The sequence below is a fragment of the Triticum aestivum genome, chromosome 3A, assembly GCF_018294505.1.
Source record: "Triticum aestivum cultivar Chinese Spring chromosome 3A, IWGSC CS RefSeq v2.1, whole genome shotgun sequence".
NCBI lineage: Eukaryota > Viridiplantae > Streptophyta > Magnoliopsida > Poales > Poaceae > Triticum > Triticum aestivum.
Genome location: NC_057800.1, coordinates 291,084,459 through 291,110,720, shown reverse-complemented (window position 1 = coordinate 291,110,720; position 26,262 = coordinate 291,084,459). Strand labels below are relative to the sequence as shown.

Genomic DNA, 26,262 nt, shown 5'->3' with positions numbered 1-26,262 from the left:
TGTATATCTTCTTCCTTGTAACCGACTCCGTGTAACCCTAGCCCCCTTCGGTGTCTATATAAACCGGAGGGTTTAGTCCGTAGGACAACAACAATCAGACCATAGGCTAGCTTCTAGGGTTTAGCCTCTAAGATCTCGTGGTAGATCAACTCTTGTAATACTCGTATCATCAAGATCAATCAAGCAGGAAGTAGGGTATTACCTCCATCGAGAGGGCCCGAACATGGGTAAATATCGTGTCCCCGCCTCCTGTTACCATCCATCTTAGACGCACTGTTCGGGACCCCCTACCCGAGATCTGCTGGTTTTGACACCGACACCCTCAGCTAAATTTCGTTGCTCCCTGTCCATCGCCTATTTATTATTTTTCCGCATTAGCCTGTGTGTTGACCTTGACCCTCCTAAGACTGCCTGTTGCTGTGAAGTCGAAGCCGCAGTAGAGGGCGATGGTATACGATGACACATGACAGATGGCTCGTTCAGTGATCCTCCGTGACGCCACCCCTGCTTAGTTTCCTTGGTAGTTCATCATTGGAGTCAGAGCTGCGCTGCCTAGAGTGTTGTGCTGCAGCTATTTGGGATGTTGTTTTTCTTTTCTTTTTTTCTTTGACCTTCAGATCCTTTGGTCCTAGGATCTTGGCCACCTTATTGTTTTTCGCTGCTTTCTACTATTATTAGTGAATGCCAGCGATGCTTGATCTTAAAAAAAAAAACTAATCCTCCCGAGACGAGACACTGGGTTTGGTGAAAAAACACCTCACACCACACAATACAAATCGGCAAAGTAAAGAAAGGTTTTCTTTCGGATGTTTGGTGAGGCAGGGCCACAACGTGGGGTTGTTGGCAGCGCGGTTGGTGAAGAGGAGGACAGCACGGGTGGGAAAGGTCGAGCCGGTCAGCGACACAGCACTCACTGGCTATGCGGTCCTCACGTGCATTCTCCCTACCACGCTCGCCGAAATACTTTTCGCACGCACTACCTCGCACACCCGCGCGGGCCCATCCTCTCCAACCATCTAGTACCATCCTCTTCCCCGATCCGCACCCGACGCATCTGCTGCTATAAAAACTACGTGCATACCCCCGTACCCACTTCATCCCTCTCTACTTTCCGATCAAACGCGGCGGCAGCAGCAGCAGCGGCAGCGCAAGGTGAGCCCTTCCCACCCTACCCAATTACTGCGCGTCTCTCTCTTGTCCTCTCTTATACTGGATCTGCACGTATAGGATTTGAGATCTCTTGCTTTGTGAGGGAAGAGGCAGGAGGGTGGCTGAAAAGAGGGGTAATGGTGATTTTCGGCGTAGATCTGGTTTCACGGCGTTCCGTTTTGTATCTTTGTTGCGGTTCTCGCCTATCAATGGAGATATTGGGAATAGTCTTGCTTTTGTTAGTTTCTTGAAATTCTACGGTCGGTTAGAAATTTAGGGGACGTGAGAGTTCATCAGGGGAGTGGAGAATTGGATCTTTTTGTTCTTTTCTCATGTCTCTTCTTTTAAACAAATAATAATATATCATATGGATCTAGTTGCCTGCACAAAAGATCCGCCCTTTTTAGTGAATAGATTACTTGTCGGTCATGCGATGGTCTTATAGATCTCGGCTATGTTTTTATTGATTTTTAAATCTCTTCATCCAGTAGAGCAATTGGAATTTTCGCCGACACATCTCTTCAATTGATCGTAATCAGGTAGCCTTCACTTCGACTGATGTAAGCATATAAATAATCAATTGCTACTATCGAAAGTTCTGCTGTGAAGAAACAAATACTTCCATTTAGATTTAGCATTTTGTGGGCATCTATAAATTTGCTGTGGAGTTCTAAATCTAATTCACCACTGGTTTTCGCATTTGCAGAGGTAGATTGGAGTATCACCACCACCACTCAAGAAATGGCGGCCGAGACTTTCCTCTTCACCTCTGAGTCTGTGAACGAGGGCCACCCTGACAAGCTCTGCGACCAGGTCTCTGACGCTGTGCTTGACGCGTGCCTCGCCCAAGACGCTGACAGCAAGGTTGCCTGTGAGACATGCACCAAGACCAACATGGTCATGGTTTTTGGTGAGATCACCACCAAGGCCACTGTTGACTATGAGAAGATTGTGCGTGACACCTGCCGCAACATTGGCTTCATCTCTGATGATGTTGGCCTTGATGCTGACCGGTGCAAGGTGCTTGTCAACATAGAGCAGCAGTCTCCTGACATTGCCCAGGGTGTGCACGGACATTTCACCAAGCGCCCTGAGGATATTGGTGCTGGTGACCAGGGTATCATGTTTGGCTATGCCACCGATGAGACCCCTGAGCTCATGCCCCTCAGCCATGTGCTTGCCACCAAGCTGGGTGCCCGCCTCACTGAAGTCCGCAAGAATGGCACTTGTGCCTGGCTAAGGCCTGATGGCAAAACCCAGGTCACGGTTGAATACCTCAACGAGGGAGGTGCCATGGTTCCTGTACGTGTGCACACTGTTCTGATCTCCACCCAGCATGATGAGACTGTCACCAATGATGAGATTGCTGCGGACCTCAAGGAGCATGTCATCAAGCCGGTTATCCCTGAGAAGTACCTGGACGAGAAGACCATATTCCACTTGAATCCATCAGGCCGCTTTGTCATTGGTGGCCCTCATGGTGATGCTGGTCTTACTGGTCGCAAGATCATCATCGACACCTATGGTGGCTGGGGAGCACACGGAGGTGGTGCTTTCTCTGGCAAGGACCCAACTAAGGTTGACCGCAGTGGCGCCTACATTGCCAGGCAGGCTGCCAAGAGCATCATTGCTAGCGGTCTTGCACGCCGCTGCATTGTTCAGATCTCCTACGCCATTGGTGTGCCTGAGCCCTTATCTGTCTTTGTTGACTCTTATGGTACTGGCAAGATCCCCGATAAGGAGATCCTCAAGATTGTGAAGGAGAACTTTGACTTCAGGCCTGGGATGATCGGCATCAACCTTGACTTGAAGAAGGGTGGCAACAGGTTCATCAAGACGGCTGCTTATGGCCACTTTGGCCGTGAGGATGCTGACTTCACCTGGGAGGTTGTGAAGCCCCTCAAGTTTGACAAGGCCTCTGCTTGAGAGGTGGGTATGAAGGAGTCTATCATTCCTGCTGCTGCCGCTGGTGGTTGTATCTTGGATAATTGAATTCCTTCTCTTTAGAAGGAAGCAGGGTTTCAACATCGCCGTGGACACGCTGAATTGGCGTCAGTGATTGGTATTTTGGTATGGCATACAGAAATATGTGCTGAGTTAATACTAGTCGGGTCTTTTGATGTCTTCTGTGCTTTGATTTTGCTTTTTGAGTCTACTGAAACGGCAGTACTTGTGCGGTTTCCTCTATCGGTCGTCCAGTTATTTTTTAGTACTGCATCTGTAAAACCATATGTGATCCTAGTACCCTGTTCTTCCCAATTCTCGATGCTTGGTGCAGTCTTAACCTTTTCAATATTCAGTTTGAGCGATAAGGTAGTGCGGTTTTTGTCAGTGCAGGTTTGGCAATTACTCGATGTTTGCTACCCTGTTCTTCCCAATTCTTGATGCTTATTGCAGTCTAAGGAGTTGTTTGGTTTTTGTTTGGTTTGTGACTAACTTTAGCAAAGATTATCACATCAAGTTTGACCTTGAAGTGTTTGGTTCAAGCCACAGTTGGGTCCCATATGGCATACACACAAAAAGTGTGGCAATAAATTTTTAGGCTTGCTAACTTGTGGCCTTTATTTCAATGAATGAACTAACCATAGGTAAGCTTGGCAAAATGTGGCAATGCTAGGCTAGAACCAAATAGCCCCTAAATCTCTTAAATATTGAGTTTCAGCGATAATGTGTTGTGATTATTGTCACTCCAGATTTGGCAATCGCTCGTGCATGAAAATATCAGGCTGAATTTGCTTCGACACTATCAGCTTTTTGTAAGTAATTGGCAGACATTCTCATTAGCGGCCTATTGCGTATGTTGGTGAAAACTCAAGTTTTGGATTTTTCAAAAACCGCCTCCATGGAGCTTGGCCTCCAAAAGGATTTTCAAAAGCTAACTATATATCTACCCCTATAAAAGGAAGAGAGGGGCAGATCCAAACAATCTTACCCATCCATTAACAAGATCTAATGGCTCTTAATCCTTCTATGTTTAACACTGCCAACCATGCATTAAGCCACTAAGAGGCCATCTATCGCTAACCACCGCAGTTAAAAAATTTACCTCTGCTAACATCGCACGCCCCACGTCCTCCCGCCCCGTTCCTCCCGCAGCCATTCGCCGCCCCCGCCGCTGGAGCCGCCCTTCGCCGCCCCGAGCCGCCGGTCGCCGCCGAGCCGCTCGCCGCTGTTCCTCTTCTGGTTCATGTGAGACTACAGGTGCACGAGCGGGAGGATTTCCCTGGCCCTGCCCCGTCCTCTCATCTCTCGATCTGATCGAGGCCACGGCCCGGGAATGGCAGCCGAGTCGTCGTCGGTGGCCGGCATGCGGAAGGCGCCCTCCATAGAGTAGCGGTGGGTGCCGCGGGGGAGGAGGAGCACGCATGCATGCCTCGCACCACGACTTTTGGCTCGCTCACTCCTCCTCGCTTTGCTCGCCCTCCACCGCCGGTCCTCTCCTCCGCCGCTGCTCCGCTCACCCTCCGCCGCCGCCGCTCCACTCGCCCAGAAGAGAAATTGATGACATGACTCCGTCAACCGCATCACCGGGCCGCTCCTCGACTCCGTCAACCGCATCACCGCCTTGTCGACCTCCTCTGACACGACGTCTCCGGCTAATTCAGGTCACCCGAGGGACTGCACGGGGAAGGCGACCCTTCGTCGGGTACCAGCATATCGCCTTAGCCTAATTCGGCTGCCCTCCTCAATTCCATTTAGCCGCTGCCACGCCTGACTCCTCCACCCTCGGTGAGCCTAGGTCTGCATCTCCCTCGTGTTGTTTTGTTGTTTTTTGCCGTAACTGTTGGCTATTTCAACGAAATTCAGAAGCAGTAGAAATGCACTGTTTTTTTCTGAATGATAAGTATAGATCTGCACTGCTGCATGGTTGATTATCGGCAAGGCCTCAATGGCAATGTTAGGTAGGAGTACCAGATAGTATATTCCTACGAGTACGATATGAATGGCATTCTTATTTGAACATGTACAGATTCTACATAGTAGTCCAACACTGTATGGAAAAAGAAGGTTCCTCTGAACCTCCTGAAGAAATTGAAGCAAAGAAATAGCGAGAATTTGATGACATGATTATAAGGAATTCCCAGTATATGTTCTTTCCACAGAAGAGAAATTGATGACATGATGATAATAATTTTTCACTCTTTAAGCTTGAACCAATGTTGGTTCATGTTGTGCTAGCAGCTTAACTTTGCCTATATGTCTAAATTTGAATATATTACAAGACTTTTCTTTTCTGGAACCAACCATTCTTGCATGTGCAATGTCTCATTCTTTATATATTGTTTCTATTTAATCGGTAAGGAAAAGGTAAGTTGGCTTAATTTTTCAGATTCAGACTCTATATGCGCATGCCTTAGCCATCAGATTCGCATTGGGTAGCTTCTTGTTTTTGTTCAGACTTCAGACCATAGAATATTTTCTTTTTTGTGATTTTAAGTTCTGTTAAATTTGGGTCGCTACATGTGCATTGCACAATTCTGATAATTATGCATCAGAGATCGGTTGATTTGATACCTATGCACACATGACAAATCTCGCTGATGCAATGAAGCAAAGCTAATATAATCTACTTCTACATTTTTTGTTTCATGACATGACTACACTGAAATAAAAGATAGTGTGTGTACAAAAACTATCATAATGTGAACGTGTCTGTACCATTAGGAAAGTCAATTTGGTATCTGGTATATGAGGCCCAGTACAAGACAATTCTGTACTTCATATATGAGGCCAAGTATATGATCCTTCCACACAGGAGAATTGATGCTTGTGATTCTTTTCTTTCTGTATCGTCCTACAGTTCATGACCGAGAGTGGTTGTTTTAGTGCATGATGTTCTGCATACACCCCAATGCAAAACTAGCATTGTTGTGGGATAATAGCCATGGAACTAGCGGTAAAAGGTGAATTATCATTATCCACCGCAATGCCAAACGCAGCATTAAAAAGTTCAGAACAGATAGTTTCATATGTTCTTTTTTTGCCTTCTCCCTAACAACAGATAGTTCATTTCTACAGGTTCAGAACATTGGCAGGCATCAGCATTTGCTACAGCTAAGTCCTTTTTGTCACCTTTTAGATGTACTTTTTATAGGCAAAAACCTTACTTGTTTCACTGAATCCAAGCAAGACTTGAGATTTTAGGGTTACTTGTTTGCAACATTTAAGAATTCAGCTTTTCAATATTAGATGCATACCTTCATTTAAGATCCCTATGTAGTTTCTCCAACATTTAAGGATTCAGTTCACATCCCTTCGTATTAAATTTATCAAGGGTGTAGCATCATTTTGTGCTTGTACTGACTTAAGATTCCTATGTAGCTTCTCAATATTATATTTCGATGTTTGATGATTTTGAAGACCCGAGCAAAGAGTCTGTGAATTAGCACTTTAGCAGATGAGTTGGAAATGATGAGTCTTACAATATAGGACCAAGCTTTGGGGCCATTCTCACCTGAGAGCGCCAGGCCAAGGCCGGTTTGCTCCTTACTCGGTATCATTGGAACTGTTGTAAAGGCCATAGTCATTGTTGTTGTCGTCGTTCTTGTTCTAGACAAAAGAGGTGTTCGCATTGCAGTAGCTCCTCTCGGTCAGATGGGTCGATGCCATGAGTGTCAACCAGTGCAGCTGTCACGAACTCATCCTCGCAGGATTGAATCGGGAGGGGAAGAGGATGAGATCGAGACTTGGGGGAGAAGGTTCTCGCCAAGGGAGGAGGTACAGATTAGGTGGGGAGAGGTTCAGTTTAGAGATTACACATCACATGCCCTGTCTACTGGCCTACAGCTGGCTATATAGCCGTGCTCCACTTGTCCGCCTGGCCTGACTGGTGGGCCCGTGCCAACTGGCCACAGGGGACCCACCATCACGCGTCCACCGCATCACCTCCTGGCGATGCAGGTGTGACCTTCCCCACTCCTTCAGAACGGGCGCCGTCTTCAGGTTCAGCGTGCTGCTCAGCGTCTTCAGGTTCATCCCACGCCGGTGCTAGCGGAAAACGGCGGCGTAGGGTGTCGTAGTCCTCCCACGTCGTCGCCGTGTCATCGTTGCGCCAGCGCACCTTGATCTGCACCAGAGCACTGCTGCCACGCTTGACCATGCGGCGCTCCAGGATCTCCACCGGTTCGTCGTCGTGCCCGGCGAGGTCTGGAGGACGCGGCAGCTCGGAGAAGACCGGGGTGTAGTTCGGTGTGAACGGCTTGAGCTGGGACACGTGGAAGACTGGATGGATTCTGCTGTCCGCCGGCAACTCTAGCTTGTACGCCATCTTGCCAATCTTGTCGAGCACCACGAATGGCCCGAAGTACTTGTACGCCAACTTCGCACAGGGCCGGTTCGCCACCGATGACTGTGCGTAAGGTTGGAGCTTGAGGAGAACACTGTCGCCCACCTCGAAGGAGCGCTCCGTGCGATGCTGATCGGCCTGCTTCTTGAATCTGTGTTGGGCACGCAGAATGTGATCTCGCAGCCTTGCCGTGTGCACGCCCCAGTCCCACGGCTCACCGTCGATCATGGGCATCGTCTTGTCGTCCCAGAGCGCCATGGCGCCCAGGTTGGGCTCGATGCCGTACAGAGCTTTGAAGGGGGAGCATTTGATCGAGGAGTGGAACGACGAGTTGTACCAGAATTCAGCGGTCGGCGGCTAGCGACGCCATTGCCTGGGCGCGTCGTGCACCACGCAACGCAAGTACATTTCCATGCACTGGTTGACGCGTTTGCTCTGGCCATCCGTCTAGGGGTGGTATGCTGTGGAGAAGAGCAGCTTGGTGCCCGCACTGGCAAAGAGCTCGCGCCAGAGAGCGCTGGTGAAGACGCGATCGCGGTCGGAGACGATGGAGCTTGGAATGTTGTGCAGCTTGACGACGTGATCCCAAAAAACCTTGGCCACCTGAGGAGCTTTGAAGGGATGACGAAGCGGAATGAAGTGCGCTGATTTGGTGAGGCGATCCACGACCACCATGATAGAATCGAATCCTTCCGATGGCGGCAATCCTTCCACGAAATCCATGGTGAGGTCGCGCCAGGGAGCGGTCGGCACGGGCAAGGGTGCGAGCGTGCCCGCCGGCTTGGACTACTCGTGCTTGGCGTGCTGACAGACTGGGCGCTGCCGCACATAGTCGGTGATGTCGGTCTTCAGGCCGTCCCACACGAAAAGCTTCTTGATGCGCTGGTAGGTGGCCGTCGCGCCAGAGTGGCCTCCGACCGCGCTGTCGTGCAGAGCGCTGATGATCTTGGTGCGCAAGGCCGTGTTCTTGCCGATCCACAAGCGCTCCTGCTTGCGGATGAGTCCCTTGTATAGCTCGTACCCGTCATCGTCGGGGCTGTGGATCGCGAGCCGTGCCAGGCGATCCTGTGCCTCGGCGTCCGTGGCGTAGGAGTTCGCCACCTCTTGAACCCATGCGGGCTGGCAGATGGAGAGCGCATCCAGGTTCAGAGACGCACCCACGCGAGAGAAAGCATCCGCAGCGCCGTTGTCGCTGCCGCGACGATAGCGGAACTTGAATTGGAGTCCCACCAGCTTGGCCATGGCCTTGCGCTGCAGATCGGTGGCGAGCTGCTGATCTTGCAGGTTGCAGAGACTTTTGTGGTCCGTGATGATGGTGAACGGGCCCCGTTGCAAGTACGCGCGCCACTTCTCCACGGCCATCATGACGGCGATGAACTCCTTCTCGTACGCCGACAGCCTCTGATTGCGCACGCCTAGGGCCTTGCTGAGAAACGCCACCAGGTGCCCTTCCTGTGCCAGCACCGCGCCCACGCCAGTGTCGCAAGCGTCCGTCTCGATCACGAACGCTCGTGTGAAATCTGGGAGCGCGAGCACTGGCGCGGTCACCATGGCGCGCTTGAGGAGGTCAAATGCCACCTGCGCTCTCTCGGTCCACTCGAAGCCCTTCTTGGTTAGCAAGCTCGTGAGCGGCTTGGCGATGATGCCGTAGTGCTCGATGAACTTGCGATAGTAGCCGGTGAGGCCGAGGAAGCCGCGGAGCTCGGTGGCAGATGAAGGGGTCGGCCATGCCACCATAGCTTGAGTCTTCTCCGGGTCCGTGGCGACGCCGTCCTTGGAGATGATGTGGCCGAGGTAGGAGATGCTGTCTTGAGCAAACGAGCACTTGGACTCCTTGGCGTAAAGCTGGTGCTTGCGGAGCAGAGCGAGGATGAGGACGAGGTGAAGATGCTCCAGGTGCTCCTCCAGAGTTTCACTGAAGATCAAGATGTCATCCAAAAATATGATCACGAATTTACGCACGTACTTGGCGAAGATTGCATTCATGAGGCATTGGAACGTGGCCGGTGCATTCGTCAGCCCGAACGGCATGACCTTGAAGTGGAAATGGCCATGGTGTGTCTTGAACGCCGTCTTCTCTTCGTCGCCTGCGCGCATGCGTATCTGGTGGTAACCAGCGCGGAGGTCCAGCTTGGAGAAGAAGGCCGCTCCCGCCAGTTCGTCGAGCAACTCGTCGACGATGGGCAGTGGAAATTTGTTCTTGACCGTGGCGTCGTTGAGCCGGCGGTAGTCGACGCAAAAGCGCCAGGTGCCGTCCTTCTTCTTGACGAGCAGCACAGGCGCGGCGAACGGGCTCATATTGTGCTCGATGACGTCTGACTCGAGCATCTCGCGGACTTGGCGCTCGATCTCGTCTTTCTGGAGGGGCGAGTAGCGGTACGGGCGCGAGTTGGCGGGGCGCGCGTCGTCCACCAGGGTGATTGCGTGATCATAGCGACGGTGAGGAGGTAGGCCCTTTGGTTCGGCGAATACGTCGGCGAAGTCCGTCAGAACGCTCTGAACACTTGGTGGAATTTTGGTTGCAGGTGGCTCTGGTGCGCGGGGCAAATCCAGCACGGCCATGTACCAAATGTCATTGCCGGCGTGCCATTTGCGCAGCTGCTCGGGCTCGATCTCCTCCACTTGCTCGGGCTGCTTCCGTCGAACACCTTGCAGGGTGATCATTGCGCCGTGGTACTCGAATGTCAGCGTCTTGTCGAGCCAGTGGCAGCTCATGGGACTGAACTGCTCCAACCAATCCATGCCGAGCACGCCGCCGTAGGCGCCCAACTCCAGTTGACGCATATCGGTGGTGAAGGGGTGACCCTGAATCCACCAGTTCAGCCCTTGCACCATGTTGTTGCAGGTCATGCGTTCGCCGTTGGCCACACAGACCTCCACCGCGGGTACGGGAGCGGTTTGGGCATGCACGCGCTCGGCGAACGCCTGGGAGATGAAGCTGTGCGTGCTCCCTGAGTCCACTAGCAGCAGCATGACTTGATTGCCGACGAGCGCGCGCAGACGAATGGTGCGCGGCGACTTGGTGCCGACGACATCGTGGGTGGAGAGCACGCAGCACTCTGGTTCAGGGTCTTGATCAGCCGGTGCGTCGAGCAGGTCCATGGCGTGCACCGCGTCGTCGCTCAGTACTTCTCCGTAGTCGCCCACCTGAATCGTGAGGAGTTGTGTGGCCTGCTTGCATTGATGATCGCGGGAGTAGCGATCACCGCATTTGAAACAGAGTCCGTTGGCGCGGCGGTGCTCCCGCAGCTGCCGCTCGCGCGCCAGGTCGTCGTTGGGGGCGGCAGCGCCTCCTGGCCGTGGCGCCCCCACGGCTCGAGGAGGAAGCGGCAGTGGCGGTGGTGGTGGAGGAGGTGGTCGCCCAGCCGGAATGATCCGTGGTCGAGCACGTTGCGTGCTGGCTTCTTCTTCAATGATCTGGGCCAACACCGCCGCACGCGTGATGCTTGATGGCTCCTGAAGGCAAACTGCAGCCCGTAACTCGTCGCGCAAGCCCAGCAGGAATTGGGTGATGAACAGCTTGGGGTTGAGCGACGCATCGAGGGCGAGCAAATGGTACATGTGGGTCTCGAACGCCGTCCGGTACTCGGCGACGGTGCCGGTTTGGCGTAGTTGCAGCAAACTTATGCATCTCCATCTCGAATTCGTCAGGCGCGAATTCGGTGATGATTGCCGCAGTGAACTCCTGCCACGACGGCGAGCGATGAGTCTGTCGATACGCTTGGTACCAGTGTGCGGCGTGGCCGTCGATGTAGAGCGACGCCGTTGTCACCCAGCTGTGTGGAGGAACGCGATAGAGGTCGAAGTAGGTTATGCAGCGGTCGATCCAGAGGCTGGGCGCGTCGCCGTCGAAGTGCGGGAAGTCGTGCTTCGGTGGCTTGACCGTGCACTCCTCGCGCTGCCCGGTGTGCGCGTCGCGGCCCGCCACTAACGCGTTCGTCTGCCCCACGCCCGCGTAGGACAGGGCGTGTCGCGTGGGTAGCAGCGGTGGTCCGTTGTTGGCGAGGCGGACGGCTGGGCCTTGAGGACGAGCGCCGCGGTCGTGCTCCAGCGAAGTCACCGCAGAGGCTTGGGTGTCGTCGTCATGGTGGTCGGCGGTGTTCGGGCAGTGGCGCTCGGCTGCGGGCGGCGAAGGTGGTAGTTCGCGCTGCTGCTGCCGAACTTCATCGATGTCGGCTTGGGTGAGGTCCAGCTGCTTGCGGATGTGCGCCAGATCCGCGGAGACTTGAGTGTTGAACGCGATCTGGGCCTCGCGCTGCTTGTCGCTCGCGAGCGTGGTCTCATCGAAGCGCTTCAAGAGCGCCTGCAGCATGGTTTTGAGCTCTCCCGTGGATTCCGACATGGCGGTGATGATATGACGGGTCTGGGCGGAAGGTTTGCTGGGCGGCGCCGTCGCCCTCGCTCCAAATCAGGCCAACCCCGCTGGGGATTTCGAGCGGATCTCGCCGGAGCAAGACCGCACCCGGCGCGGTGGATGTTACAGCGGGATCGAGAGGATATGAGGGCAACGAAATTTCTGGGGCAAAACCTGAGCTCTGATTACCAACCGTCATGAACTCATCCTCGCAGGATTGGATCGGGAGGGGAAGAGGATGAGATCGAGACTTGGGGGAGAAGGTTCTCGCCAAGGGAGGAGGTACAGATTAGGTGGGGAAAGGTTCAATTTAGAGATTACACATCACGTGCCCTGTCTACTGCCTACAGCTGGCTATATAGCCGTGCTCCACTTGTCCGCCTGGCCTGACTGGTGGGCCCGTGCCAACTGGCCACAGGGGACCCACCATCACGCGTCCACTGCATCACCTCCTGGCGATGCAGGTGTGACAGCAGCAGAAGCAAAAGACAGAGACAAGTAAACATAAAGCCTGATCGGAACTTCAGTTGAGCTGCTTGTAGCTGATGGAACACTATAATTCTTGAGAAACAACAGCCTTAGCTTAGATAAATTCACCTAACCTGTTTAGAAAGCCTGACTGGTAGTTGAGTAATGTATGCTTGTAGTGCATCAGAGTTGAGTGATTCGACTAACATTTTTTAATTTAGTGAATTGTAGATTGCAAAGGCAAAGGCGAGGAGTGGAGAGCCTTGGGCTATGCTATAAGTATTTCTGAAATACTGTACTATCAAACAAGTAGCTAGCTGAGCCGTTAGTAATCTCACTCTTTTTCGGTCTGGACATCTTCTTGTTTGAATTAAGTCGCAGGGGCGAGCTCCATTCTTCGCTGAGTATGGTAGGTCCGCCAAAACAGTACCAGTGTTGCTTCTATGTGTTGATTACCATATGATAGTTACAGTGCTCTAATGCCAGCCAGTGTTCTATAGCTATATATACATCATGTTTTTGCTAAACCAGTTGAAATATACTTCCTCCATTCACAAATATAAGATGTTCTACTTTTTTTCTGATTCGGATGTATATAGACGCATTTTAGTGTGTTTGTTTACTAATTTTAGTCTGTATGTAGTCCATGTTGAGATATCCAAAATATCTTATACTCACTCCATGAAGAAATATAAAAATGTTTAGATCACTAACGCTCTTATATTTCCTAGATCACTAGAGTGATCTAAACGCTCTTATATTTCCTTATGAAGGGAGTATTTGTGAATGGAAGGAGTATTTTCTAAAAGAAAATTTTGGTTTCATATGTGAAAATTGTGTGCAGTGATTCTGGAGTGGAGGTGATATTTTTATGGCTACAGAGAGGTTCCCAGCATTGATATACTGCTTGAAGAAGATAATGAGGTAACCCGATGTGAGGAAACACTATACCTATTGTGCTTCGCTTGCCCTTCCGTTAGCAAGATCTGTTTCAGCAATCACCTCCCAGTTGAAGTTCAACCTCTCAGAATTCAAAGACTACAAGGATTGGTTACAAGAGTGTCTTTTCCTTCCTTTGTTCTTTTTAATATCTTGTATAGGCCTGCTCAATGTTGTGCTTGAAATATGGCATTCGATTGAGCTCTTGTGTGAGACTTATGGATCCTGAGCCTTTAGCTTTGTAATGTGTGATAATGATGTGTGAGATTTATGGATTGTGAGACCGAAGTTATGTGTGACAATTCTGTAATGTGAGACCTAACTAACTCCCGTCAATTTTTTTTAGTTTTGAACATATAGAATACCCATGGTAGCCTAACAATGCCTTAATGATGACATTTTTTGACTAATATACTATTGATAATTTTGGCTGAGTTTCAGATATTTTTGGCAAGTAGATTTAAAAATACTGTTAATTTTATTTTTTAGCCCCTTTTTTTGTCAATTTTTGACCAAAAAATGGAATTATTCAATTTGAAAAAAGTCTGTAAAATCAAAAGTAATATAATTATCATTCTTGGTAAGTTTCATACATTCTTGCCGAAAGGAATGACCCTCAATTTTCATTTTCAGTTCCATTTTTGTGAAATTTTGACCAAAAGATTAAAGTGTCCACAAAATATTTGATTTTTTCATGTAAGATCAACACAAATGCACTTATCAATATGTGACAATTTCAGGCATTTTTTCCTCGCAGATTTAAAATTGACTTACATTTTCAGCCCTGTTTTTGCCAATATTTGACCCGAAAATGGATGTTGTCCAAAAAAAATTAAAAAAAATCTCTAAAATCAAAATATCTTTTATTGTATATTAATTCTCACATCTATTTATAATATTAGTCGTGACGTGCATTTGCACGTGTACACTTACTAGTAAAAATAAAAAGACAAACAGCTTGTAGCCAGATTCAGATTGTCCAACCGTTAGAGAAAGCTGCAGGCGGGTTCCGTTCCGTCCTGATGTCCGAGAAGCTGTGTCTTCTCTCTCTCTCTATCTCTTTTGTTGTTGCCAAAGCAAGCCTTTCTCTGCTTTCGGTGCCAGTTGAGAATATTCGTGCTATTGGATTGGACTTTGCTGAGATTCATGCTAGTAGGGTACTAAAGCGTCCATTCAGCACAGATGCTGATGCAAAGCGAGCAACTTTTCCGAGGAAGTTGCCCTCCTTCCCTTCCCTCATAGTTTATTTTGACTAAATGACTGCTCCCTCCATCGATATAAATAGGGTCTATGTGCTTTTTGAGATGGCGACTGCTACAAACCAGTCGGTTAATACTCCGTTTCTTTTTACTCCACGTATAAGTTTTGGTCAAAGTCAAACTACATAAAGTTTGACCATAGTTATATTAAAAAATATAAACATGTACAATGCTAAAACTATACAGTATGAAAATACAATTCATGCTACATCTGAAAATATTGATTTCATATTGTGAATGTTAATATTTTTTAATTTAAAGTTAGTCAAACTTTACAAAGTTTGACTTTGACCAAATCTTATATGCAGATTAAAAAAAACCGGAGGGGGTAAGTGTGAAACTTAAGCCGCCTCGTGAGCCCTTGGATCATCCCAACCTCGCCGTCAGATTTGGTCAACGCGCAGGTCACTAAAACGCCACTGTTGCTTCGTCCCATGTTACCGCGATGCTCGGATGCGTGAGCGCTGAGGTGGCCCTCCTTGGCTCCTCGCAGGACAACCGACGTGGCCGCTCGCTCCATTGCAGCGCCGCCGTCATCGACTTGTCGCGCCGCCAGCAGCAGCGCCATCGTCCTCGTATGCAACACCGGCGGCAGGAACCCCACGCAATTGCAGCGCTGCCGTCATCGACTTGTCGCGCCGCCATCCTCGTATGCAACGCCCGTGGCAGCAACGCCAGCTTCATTGCAGCACCGCCGTCCTTGTTTGCAGCGTCGGCGGCAGGAACGCCTGCTCCATTGCAGCGTCGCCGTCATTGACTTGTCGTGCCGTCGTCCTCGTATGCAACGCTGGCGGCAGCAGCGCCGTCGTCCTCGTTTGCAGCGCCGGCGGCAGGAACGCCCGCTCCATTGCAACGCCGCCGTCATCGACTTGTCGCGCTGCCGTCCTCGTATGCAGCGCCGGCGGCAGGAACGCCCGCTCCATTGCAGTGTCTCCGTCCTCGACACGCAGCGCCCCCTCCATTGCAGCGTCGGTGGCAACAGCGCCGCCATGCTCGACTTGTCATGCCGCCGACAATAGCGCCCGTCCGTTGCAGCGCCGACGGCAGCAGCACCGCCGCGAGCGCAGCAAGCCGGTGGCTGCTGCAAGGATTCGCGGTGCTCCGACGTTGGGCTCAGAGCAGCCGGGAGTGGCGTGCTCGCGAAATCTGGTGTGCAGCTGCGAGATTTGGCATTGGAGAGGAGAGTACGACGGCGACTGGAGTTAGCGAGGAGGAGGAGAAAGATGCGGTCCGGATGAATCGATGGGGATAAGACTAGTCACAATGGGGAGTAACTTAGAGTAGTAACATGCGTATGTTACTACCTCCACAATGGGTAGTAACATATGTGTTGTGTCATGCATCACTTCAGTTATTAGGTTATAGACTCATTTTTTCTTGATATGTGTGATGTTACAGTAACTAGCTATGTTACCACATGCCTCTCTTTCTTCATTAATTACATGCCACATCATCTATTTTATCTAGATAAGTGTGATGTTACCACCTATGTTACTCCCATTGTGGTGTAACGCCCAAAGACCGGAGTTTCAGATGCTTTCCATGTTTCCGGGTTTTCGTCGTGTGATTTGTTTTGGAAAGGAGAGGGAGCTCAGCCCAGCCACGCAGCCCAGCTGCAGCCTCAGGCCGGCCGGCCCAAGGCCTCCCGTGCCAGCCCACTTGCAGCTAACCCTAGCCTACCACTCGATCCCATCTCTCCCTCTCGTCCTCATCCACGGTCGCCTCTCCCTACGTCCCTTTCCCCCGATCCACTCCCTCTCCCTCTCGTCCTCCCCCCTCCGCCACACACACATCTCACAGGAGAGGAGCGCACGAGCCCGAGACCTTCTGTGCCCGATCCCCTCGGCCTCCACCTCACCATCCCGTCGCCGCGTCAGGTCGCCGCAGGTGACCACAACCCGCGCCGCGCCCTCGTCCCGTTCCCCTCTGCCTCCTCCCGAGCGCCCCTCTTTCCAGCAAGCGCGCCCGCCGGTGTCGACCACCACCACCAGGAGCTCAGCCGCCCCTCTGCTCCTGTTTCCTCTCCTGCGCCTCCGCCGGCGTGGAGCCGCACCAAGATGCCGCCGCTGCTCTGCTTCCTGACGAGCAAAGGACGAGGCGCCCGCTCGCTCACGTCTCGCGTTGACCGCGGCCGTCGCCCCGCATCGCCAGCACCAAGCCGCCGCCGTTGCCTCTGTTTCGAGCCCTTGTGCTGCTGCTGTCGCGCCCTGCTTCGTCTGAAGCTCCAGCGCCAAGCCCCTCGCCAAGCCGCCGCCGTTTGCCCTGCTGCCGGCCTGCCTCCTTGTTTGGATTCGACCGAGCTCTCCCCGTCGCCGGTTGCCTCGCCGACCCGCCGCTTCTCGCCGCCTGCCATCCTGTTCCTTGCCTTGCTGCTGCAGCCGCCTCCTTGCCATGGCCATCGCCGAGTTCCCCCAGGACCCGTGGAGCATGTGCAGGAGAACCAAGTCCGAAGACTACCGTGGCTGCGATCTCGCCCAGTAACACTATGGTTCGGCAAGACCGTCTCGGATTTTCGCCAAGTTCCACTACCGTCGCCCCTCAAAACGCAAAGTACCCCCAACGGACTCGACAAGACCCACATGCACGATTACGCCCGGCGATGCGACGAGTACATCTACCGACGACCCTCGAACGCGTCAAGTACCACTACCGTCAAGTACCTCTTCGCAAGACCAAGTCCCTCTACGAAAACGTTGTACGACTACTTCCGTGGCCGAAGGCCCGTGTACAACTACCGTCGCCGTGGATGACTACTTCCTCTACGAACCCGAACCGCTCCGAGAATGCACCTGGAAGGTATAACCGCCGAGACGATGACCCATGGACGAAAGCATGTGTTGTTGTGACGCCCCCGATTCAATCGTACACTAATCATGCACGCAAACGTGTACGATCAAGATCAGGGACTCACGGGAAGATATCACAACACAACTCTAAAACATAAATAAGTCATACAAGCATCATAATACAAGCCAGGGGCCTCGAGGGCTCGAATACAAGTGCTCGATCATAGACGAGTCAGCGGAAGCAACAATATCTGAGTACAGACATAAGTTAAACACGTTTGCCTTAAGAAGGCTAGCACAAACTGGGATACAGATCGAAAGAGGCGCAGGCCTCCTGCCTGGGATCCTCCTAACTACTCTTGGTCGTCGTCAGCGGGCTGCACGTAGTAGTAGGCACCTCCACGTAGTAGGAGTCATCGTTGTCGGTGGCGTCTGGCTTCCAGGGCTCCAGCATCTGGTTGCGACAACCAGGTAGAAGGGAAAGGGGAAAAGAGGGAGAAAAGCAACCGTGAGTACTCATCCAAAGTACTCGCAAGCAAGGAACTACACTACATATGCATGGGTATATGTGTAAGGAGGCCATATCAGTGGACTGAACTGCAGAATGCCAGAATAAGAGGGGGATAGCTAATCCTGTCGAAGACTACGCTTCTGGCAGCCTCCGTCTTGCAGCATGTAGAAGAGAGTAGGTTGAAGTCCGCCAAGTAGCATCTCCAAGTAGCATCTCCAAATAGCATCTCCAAATAGCATCTCATAGCATAATCCTACCCGGCGATCCCCTCCTCATATCCCTGAGGTAGAGCGACCACCGGTTGTATCTGGCACTTGGAAGGGTGTGTTTTATTAAGTATCCGGTTCTAGTTGTCATAAGGTCAAGGTACAACTCCAAGTCGTCCTATTACCGAAGATCACGGCTATTCGAATAGATTAACTTCCCTGCAGGGGTGCACCACATAGCCCAACACGCTTGATCCCATTTGGTCGGACACACTTTCCTGGGTCATGCTCGGCCGTGGAAGATCAACACGTCGCAGCCCCACCTAGGCAAAACAGAGAGGCCAGCACGCCGGTCTAAACCTAAGTGCACAGGGGTCTGGGCCCATCGCCCATAGCACACCTGCACGTTGCGTACGCGGCCGAAAGCAGACCTAGCCTAGTGGCGTTCCAGTCCAATTCGGCGCGCGCCGCTCCGTCGCTGACGTCTGAAGTGCTTCGGCTGATACCACGACGTCGGGATACCCATAACTACTCCCGCGTAGATGGTTAGTGTGTATAGGCTCGTAGCCAACTCAGATCAAATACCAAGATCTCGTTAAGTGTGTTAAGTATCCGCGAACGCCGAACAGGGCCAGGCCCACCTGTCTCCTAGGTGGTCTCAACCTGCCCTGTCGCTCCGCCACAAAGTAACAGTCAAGGGCCGTCGGGAACCCAGGCCCACCTCTACCGGGATGGAGCCACCTGTCCTTTCAGCCCCCTCGTCAGAATCACTTGCGGGTACTCAATGAGCTGACCCGACTTTAGTCACCATCTGTATAGTATGTATGTATGTATAGTATATACCCGTGATCACCTCCCAAGTGATCACGGCCGGATAGTATAGCAAGGCAGACTTACAAGAATGTAGGGCCAATGATGATAAACTAGCATCCTATACTAAGCATTTAGGATTGCAGGTAAGGTATCAACAGATGTAGCGACAATGTCAGGCTATGCATCAGAGTAGGATTAACGAAAGCAGTAACATGCTACACTACTCTAATGCAAGCAGTATAGAGGAGAATAGGCGATATCTGGTGATCAAGGGGGGGCTTGCCTGGTTGCTCTGGCAAGAGAGAGGGTCGTCAACTCCGTAGTCGAACTGGGCAGCAGCAGCGTCGGTCTCGTAGTCTACCGGAGAGAAGAGGGGGAAGAAACAATGAATACAGTGCAAACAAATGCATATCGATGCATGACATGACAAGTAACGATGCTAGGTGTGCCCAATCGCGGTAGTAGGTGATACCGACGAAGGGGGGAAACATCCGGGAAAGTATTCCAGGTGTTTCGCGTTTTCGGACAGATGAACCAGAGGGGGAAAGTTGCGTGTTTGGTATGTTAGAGGTGTGTGGTGGACGAACGGGCTGCGTATCCGGCTTCGTCTCTTCGTTCTGAGCAACTTTCATGTTGAAAATATTTTAATCCGAGTTACGGATTAAAAGATATGATTTTCTAAAGATTTTATTAATTTCTAGAATTTAATTAATTATTTAATTAATTCGAAAAATGGAATTATGACGTCAGCATGATGTCATGCTGACATCAGCAGTCAGCGTTGACCGTTGACCTGGTCAACCTGACATGTGGGTCCCGTGGGACCCACCTGTCATACACTGTTAGTTTAATTAGGGTTTAGGTTAATTGATCAGGTTAATTAAACTCAACTAGTTAATTAAATTAATTAAACCGGATTAATTAACTTAATTAATTCATTAGATAATTAACTAATTAATAATTAATTTTATTAAATCATTTATTTATTTATTATTTTTATTTCTAATTCCTCTTTTTTTTAATAAAACGTTATGGGCATGGGGCCCATCTGTCATAGGCCCCAGGGGCCAAACGGGCAAACGGGCACGGGTGTGGGCACCCGTCGAGGCTAACCCGGGTGCGGCGGACGGAGCCCAGGGGCGCCGGACCCGGGCGCCGACTGACCGAGGCCGCAGTTCGCGGCGGCGGCGAGCGCAGGGGACGGCGTCGCGCGGACGCGTGCCCGAGGCCACCAGGGGAGGCGGGCTCCGGTGAGCCGTGGAGCAGCGGTGGATGGGGCCGGCGCGGGCGCGCGGAAGCAGGCGCGGACTAGGCGGGCGGGCTACCGGCTAGCGGCAACGTGGCCACACACGGGAGTGTGCACAGGCTGCAGTGAGCAGGCCGGGGGGGGGGGGGCGCAGCGGGGCACCGTGGTGTGTACCGGCGCACGCGCGCGACGCAAGGAAGGAGGGGAAGGAGGATAGGAGGGGGTGCTCACAGGGGAGCTGCAGGGGGAAGGGCAATGGGCTCGAGGAGGTGGCGACAGTCCGGCGAGGGAGGGCGGGCTCCGGGCGGAGCGGTCTTCGGGAGGCGGCGGGCGCGGTCGACCCGGCGGTGGCGGGGTCGGGCGACGCAGATCCGGCGAGGAGGTCGAGGACGGAGCGGTTCGGCCGGGGGGCGGTCCGACGAGGTGGTGGGCGATGCGACGAACGACTGCGAGGGGCGACGGGGGCAACGATGTGGGCGGGATCGGGCGCTGGGGCCCCGATCCAGACGGGATCGAGAGAGATGGGGGGGAGTGGGGATCGTGTGCCGGTTAGGGTTAGGTTTCGGTGGAGGTAGGGGTTAGTAGGGGAGGTGGACCGGGGTGGGCCGGCCCGTTCGAGCGGCTGAGGCCAGCTGGGCCACTTGTGGCCCAGCGGGGGGGGGGGGTCCAGTTTTCCTTTTCTCCTTTTTTTTCAATTTCTTTTCTGTTTATTTTTACCTTTGTTTTATAAATTATAAATCTAGCCCCTAAATTAGAACTAATACTTATGACACTACCACAATTGATTTGGCACCCTAAACAATTAGTTTATATTTGTTTAGTATTTAAAAGACAATTAAATATTAGTTTTACTGCAGTTTTTATTAATTTAGTGCTTTTAACTACTTTATAAAAAGATGTTTCCTCCACCATAAATACCTACGCATTATTTGTCACCTCTCGAACATTTTAGTTTTAAAGTTTGAAAATCTTTACCGTTTGACTTTATTTTAAGTTTGAATTTCGAATCGATTTTGAACTAACACGAGATTAACAACAGTAACCGTGGTGACGTGGCATCATTAACGTGGGATTACTGTAGCCTAATTGCCCGGGCGTCACAATTCTCCTCCACTACAAGAAATCTCGTCCCGAGATTTAGGAGCGGTTATAAGGGGGGAAGGGATCTGGTTACGAAATTCTAACGATTCTTCTTGGTCATAGTTGCTCTTCTCGAAGTGGTTGATCCAATACATTGATGTCTTCATTTTTCTGCTTCAGGTCATTAAGATGAAGTCGGCATCCTTTCTTCGGAAACTCCATCGTACTTACGAATAGGTCACGGGGTAGATCGGAAACGACAGAATGCTATAAGGGTAATAACCTGGGATTAACCCATGAATGAGCATATGAGTACCTCTCGAGTTGAACAAATAGAACACATCGAGAGTAAAGTTGGAAGGTCCAACAAGAAGTTTTAGGCAGCCAGGCGATCGTTCAATGCCTAGTCAGAAGGTGAAAGGGGTTTCAAGCAACGGAATAATTATTGTTTCCGATGCCAGAATTGATGATCTCATCGGAAGGTGGCTCATGAATTACATACGAGTCCACGCGGGAGGAATAACTTTGGGAACAGGGGGTGTACAGGAGAGTCAGGTTTCGATCCTGTGGTACTATGGGTTATGGGTCCACCATGTGGTTGAAAGTAGGAAGGGGGCCGACATCTTGCACGGTCATGATAGTAAGGCGTGTCAGAGGGTAGCCTGTCAGTTATGTCGGCAACAACATCGATACCAAGGGCGAGGGACGAAGAGAACCATTTTCCTGCTCGTTGAACGAGGCGGGCCAATAGGCAAAGTTCCCGTCCGTCGGTGGCTACCGAAATGTCATCCACAGTAGGAACAGGGTCTTACTGGCACGGTTGTACACTAACGTGTTTTACATAAGCAGAAGATTACTACTGCTTATATAATATAGATCACAAGAAGGGTTAAGCAAACCAAAGGAAAGGAAAGGTGATTACCAGGTTAAACAGAACAATGGAAAGGAAAAAAATGTGTTTAAACACATTTCGGGGGCATATCCTTCCCAAGGACAAGCAGAGCAAGATATCCATGACAGGATATAGAGTGGATAACCATTTAGGTAAGGGGAGAGGAATTTGATGACCATACCCATACAACGGTGTTTGGATAATCGAGCAGGAAACATTTAGCATTGGGCTTCAAATGTTTTTGTTGAAAATCAGAGTACCACAGACAAGCTTTTGAGATAGCATTGACATGGTCAACAGGTGAAGATCAGACTTTGGAAACAAAAAGGATCCATCAGGAACAACTTATAGAATAAGTCTTACAATTCCCTCATGGAAGAATGGATAACCTTGCAAAAAAAAATTATAATGATAGGTCCTCCAGCCAGGGGGGTGCTAGGCATGACATCCTGTTACCAGGTCATCAAAGGATCAACATCATAACCCTTGGAAAGTTGTCCCAACCATCATATCGGACCGAGATTCAGATCCGATTGGTGTCATGATACCTCAGACTCAGGATGTCCGAGAATAAAAGGTGCAACTCAAATAGACGAAATGACATTTCAGGATTCTCAGGAAATGAACTATGGGAGTGGGTTCCTGAAACAATAGTTCATCATTAAACCAAGGAGAGGAGGAGGTGGCTGATGGGCTCGGCGATAATCCATCGAGATTTCCGACAAGATGGATTTCCACAATTATGTGAACAAGGAGATAGCATTTGTCAGATCAAATGGTATAATGATGTATGCTCGAGGAAAACATACACAATTAAACATTGGTTGAAAGGTGCACCCGAAATATGGGCTAGGTTGCACGGCCAACATTGGAATGGTGATTCAATTATCAATAGTCTAAGAATGAACTTTCGACCATTAACTTTAAAGAGATAGGGTTGCTAGAAGGAAAGAATCCAAACAACAACATTCACTTGTTGGAATTAACACAGGGACCAAGAAAGAATGGTGATGGTGAGAAGTATTTCTATGTCAAGAATTCTCAAGAGGTGGAACAAATCTCAGAACATTCTTGACATAAAGGAGGGTAATACTCCAAGGTAAAGAAGAACAATTGCTGGATAGCAAGGAAACCAAGGTATGCACAAAACACGAACAAGTGTGTTGGGGGAAGGCAAGAATGTTGTCGATGATAACACAAATCATCGAGGGGCAAGGATGGTATTTCTCATCAGGATTCGATTGATTTCCTATAAGAGCTCAGAATGTTGATGATGATCACGACACAATTGTCGAGAGATTTCATGAAGATGTAATCGATCGGTGATGACATCAGTCAAACGAATGATGAAGCGAAAGGTTATTGGAACCATGGGTATGTCACAAACTCGAAACCAAGCTTGTTGTTCAAGGACAAACGATATGACGAGGAAGATCGATTATAAGATTAGCTCACCGTCGAAATTTATGCTCCGGGAAGGACCCGGTAGCACAATTAAAATTTTTAGCACGATAATGATATAGCCAATCAGGCTAGGAATGACGTGATCGAGTACAAACTCGTAAGTAATGAAGGTTACCAAGAGTTGTTTAATCGCGGTGCGGACTCGAGTCAGTTATCGGTGTCTTTGAGTGTTTAATAACTAAGAGTCCATGAAAAAATTGGAATCAGTGAGAATGTAGCACTTCATGAAGAACTCATAAGAATTTATGCAGTTCCATGATAATCTCGAGATACCGGGGGGTAATACTCGACGACAGATCAAAGTAGAGTTTGGACTAGGGTATTGCTCTAAAGAAGATAAGTGCTTAAACATGCACGAGAAATGGTATTTAAAGGAGATCATGGTCGGAACCACGATTGCAAAAGGCCAGATCCCAGATATAAGATGTACTTATACCAAGGGAATAATTAATTTAAGAGAAGCTTTAATGATAAGATCTACATCGTGTCCATGGGCATGAACACAAGTTCAAGGTCGACTCCCACTTCTCCAATGCATAACCTTTCATTCACTTCTCACGTTCGATGAAGTTGCAGTGTTGAAATTTTATCTGGTGAAGCACCAGAAGAGTATGACTCGTGAAAACTTTCAGGTTCACACGGTTTAGAGAAAGCATATGTTCAACCCATAGGGGCTTCTTAGAAACATATACCACAAGTTTCAAGAGTAAATAACACAAGCCCGAAAGCAGAGCATGGTTGGCCAAGCAGAGGATACAACTTAACAAAGGCATTATGTATCAGGGGAAGAACTCACAAGGTGATCAAATGTGAAGGACACTGTCAGATAACAATCCAACAAAGGACTTGATGGTCCACAAAGGATCTGATACGAGTATCGGTACTCAACTAGAGGAAGAAGAATGCAAGGAGATCAGATTATAGAAACAACTGACTAACTCAATTGTCAAATGCAAAGGAATTATGATTTCCAAATCAAGGGAGCAGAAGCAATGCTCTGATTAGGGATGGATAAGTTGAATAGACTTAGGGTACAATCAGCGACAATTGGATTGGTCGAGAACCAATTCCAGTTAAAAGAATGGAAGCTCAGCCGGAAAGGTAATTTATAAGGATCAATGATGATTGCGTGTATTCACAACATATTGAGTCAACAGACCCAAAATGATAATGACAAGGAATGCCTATAAGATTTCTATACTTACAGGATTAATCATAATGAAAGCAAACAAGAAATTCTAGAGCAATAGGTTGCTGAGGATTTTCGGAATATCGGGTGGTATTTCGAAGACTTTTGTGTAACACATGAACAACTGGGGGATGAGCGGATACTCGATAAGTGCAAGAATTTATTTGAAGGGGGTATTCATGTGGCAAATAACTGCTAGGCAGTAGGCACAAAGTATTCTCGGAACAATAGAGAAAACTTCGGGGTATCTTGTAATAACAAGATCAATGGGGGATGATCATATGAATGGCAAGTGTAAGTAGTTATCCATACGGATTTATCGGTGGTCAGGAATAGCAAAAGTGATGGGCACAAAGTCTCGAGAGAATATCAAAGAGTATCTCCGAAATCTTCTGATGTAGTCGGTGACCATCTGGACTGAAGGGGCTCTCCGGGAGAAAGTATTTTCGAGAACCTAAAGTTAGTTTTTAGTAAAAATCGTCTAACCCGAATAGAAGAGGGTTCAGAATCCCTGAGTAAAGGTCGAGGAATAAAAGATCCTAATACCTCCCGATGGCGACGTGGGCCCATGGGCCACACAACCATGTTAGTAAAAGTTTTTCAACGACTAGACTCGACTTCGGCCAAGGAGTTGGAAGGGGGATTCCTACAGGCAGTCGGCTCTGATACCAACTTGTGACGCCCCCGATTCAATCGTACACTAATCATGCACGCAAACGTGTACGATCAAGATCAGGGACTCACGGGAAGATATCACAACACAACTCTAAAACATAAATAAGTCATACAAGCATCATAATACAAGCCAGGGGCCTCGAGGGCTTGAATACAAGTGCTCGATCATAGACGAGTCAGCGGAAGCAACAATATCTGAGTACAGACATAAGTTAAACAAGTTTGCCTTAAGAAGGCTAGCACAAACTGGGATACAGATCGAAAGAGGCGCAGGCCTCCTGCCTGGGATCCTCCTAACTACTCTGGTCGTCGTCAGCGGGCTGCACGTAGTAGTAGGCACCTCCAGTGTAGTAGGGTCGTCGTCGACGGTGGCGTTTGGCTCCTGGACTCCAGCATCTGGTTGCGACAACCAGTAAGAAGGAAAGGGGAAAAAGGGGGAGAAAAGCAACCGTGAGTACTCATCCAAAGTACTCGCAAGCAAGGAACTACACTACATATGCATGGGTATATGTGTAAGAGGCCATATCAGTGGACTGAACTGCAGAATGCCAGAATAAGAGGGGGATAGCTAATCCTGTCGAAGACTACGCTTCTGGCAGCCTCCGTCTTGCAGCATGTAGAAGAGAGTAGGTTGAAGTCCGCCAAGTAGCATCTCCAAGTAGCATCTCCAAATAGCATCTCATAGCATAATCCTACCCGGCGATCCCCTCCTCATATCCCTGAGGTAGAGCGACCACCGGTTGTCTGGCACTTGGAAGGGTGTGTTTTATTAAGTATCCGGTTCTAGTTGTCATAAGGTCAAGGTACAACTCCAAGTCGTCCTGTTACCGAAGATCACGGCTATTCGAATAGATTAACTTCCCTGCAGGGGTGCACCACATTGCCCAACACGCTTGATCCCATTTGGCCGGACACACTTTCCTGGGTCATGCCCGGCCGCGGAAG

At 50.0% G+C, this 26,262-nt stretch overlaps 1 protein-coding gene across 4 annotated transcripts; it reads left to right on the top strand.

Moving 5' to 3' along the window:
* Positions 1-880: 880 nt before the first annotated feature.
* LOC123061198 (S-adenosylmethionine synthase 1) lies at positions 881-3,408 on the top strand. Of its 4 annotated transcripts, none has more exons than XM_044484166.1 (3): positions 1,026-1,152; positions 1,638-1,688; positions 1,856-3,408. In XM_044484166.1, the coding sequence occupies exon 3, from the start codon at positions 1,891-1,893 to the stop codon at positions 3,073-3,075; it is 1,185 nt and encodes a 394-aa protein (XP_044340101.1). In that variant the 5' UTR covers positions 1,026-1,152; positions 1,638-1,688; positions 1,856-1,890; the 3' UTR covers positions 3,076-3,408. The 4 variants fall into 4 exon arrangements, with proteins under 4 accessions (XP_044340100.1, XP_044340101.1, XP_044340102.1 ...); XM_044484167.1 differs by having other exon boundaries at positions 1,129-1,152; positions 1,638-1,709; XM_044484165.1 differs by lacking the exon at positions 1,638-1,688 and having other exon boundaries at positions 881-1,152.
* The last annotated feature ends 22,854 nt before the right edge of the window (positions 3,409-26,262 follow it).

Coding starts and splice junctions, on each gene's coding strand:
- LOC123061198 (XM_044484165.1), top strand. CDS start 1,891: ATGGCGGCCGAGACTTTCCTCTTCACCTCTGAGTCTGTGAACGAGGGC.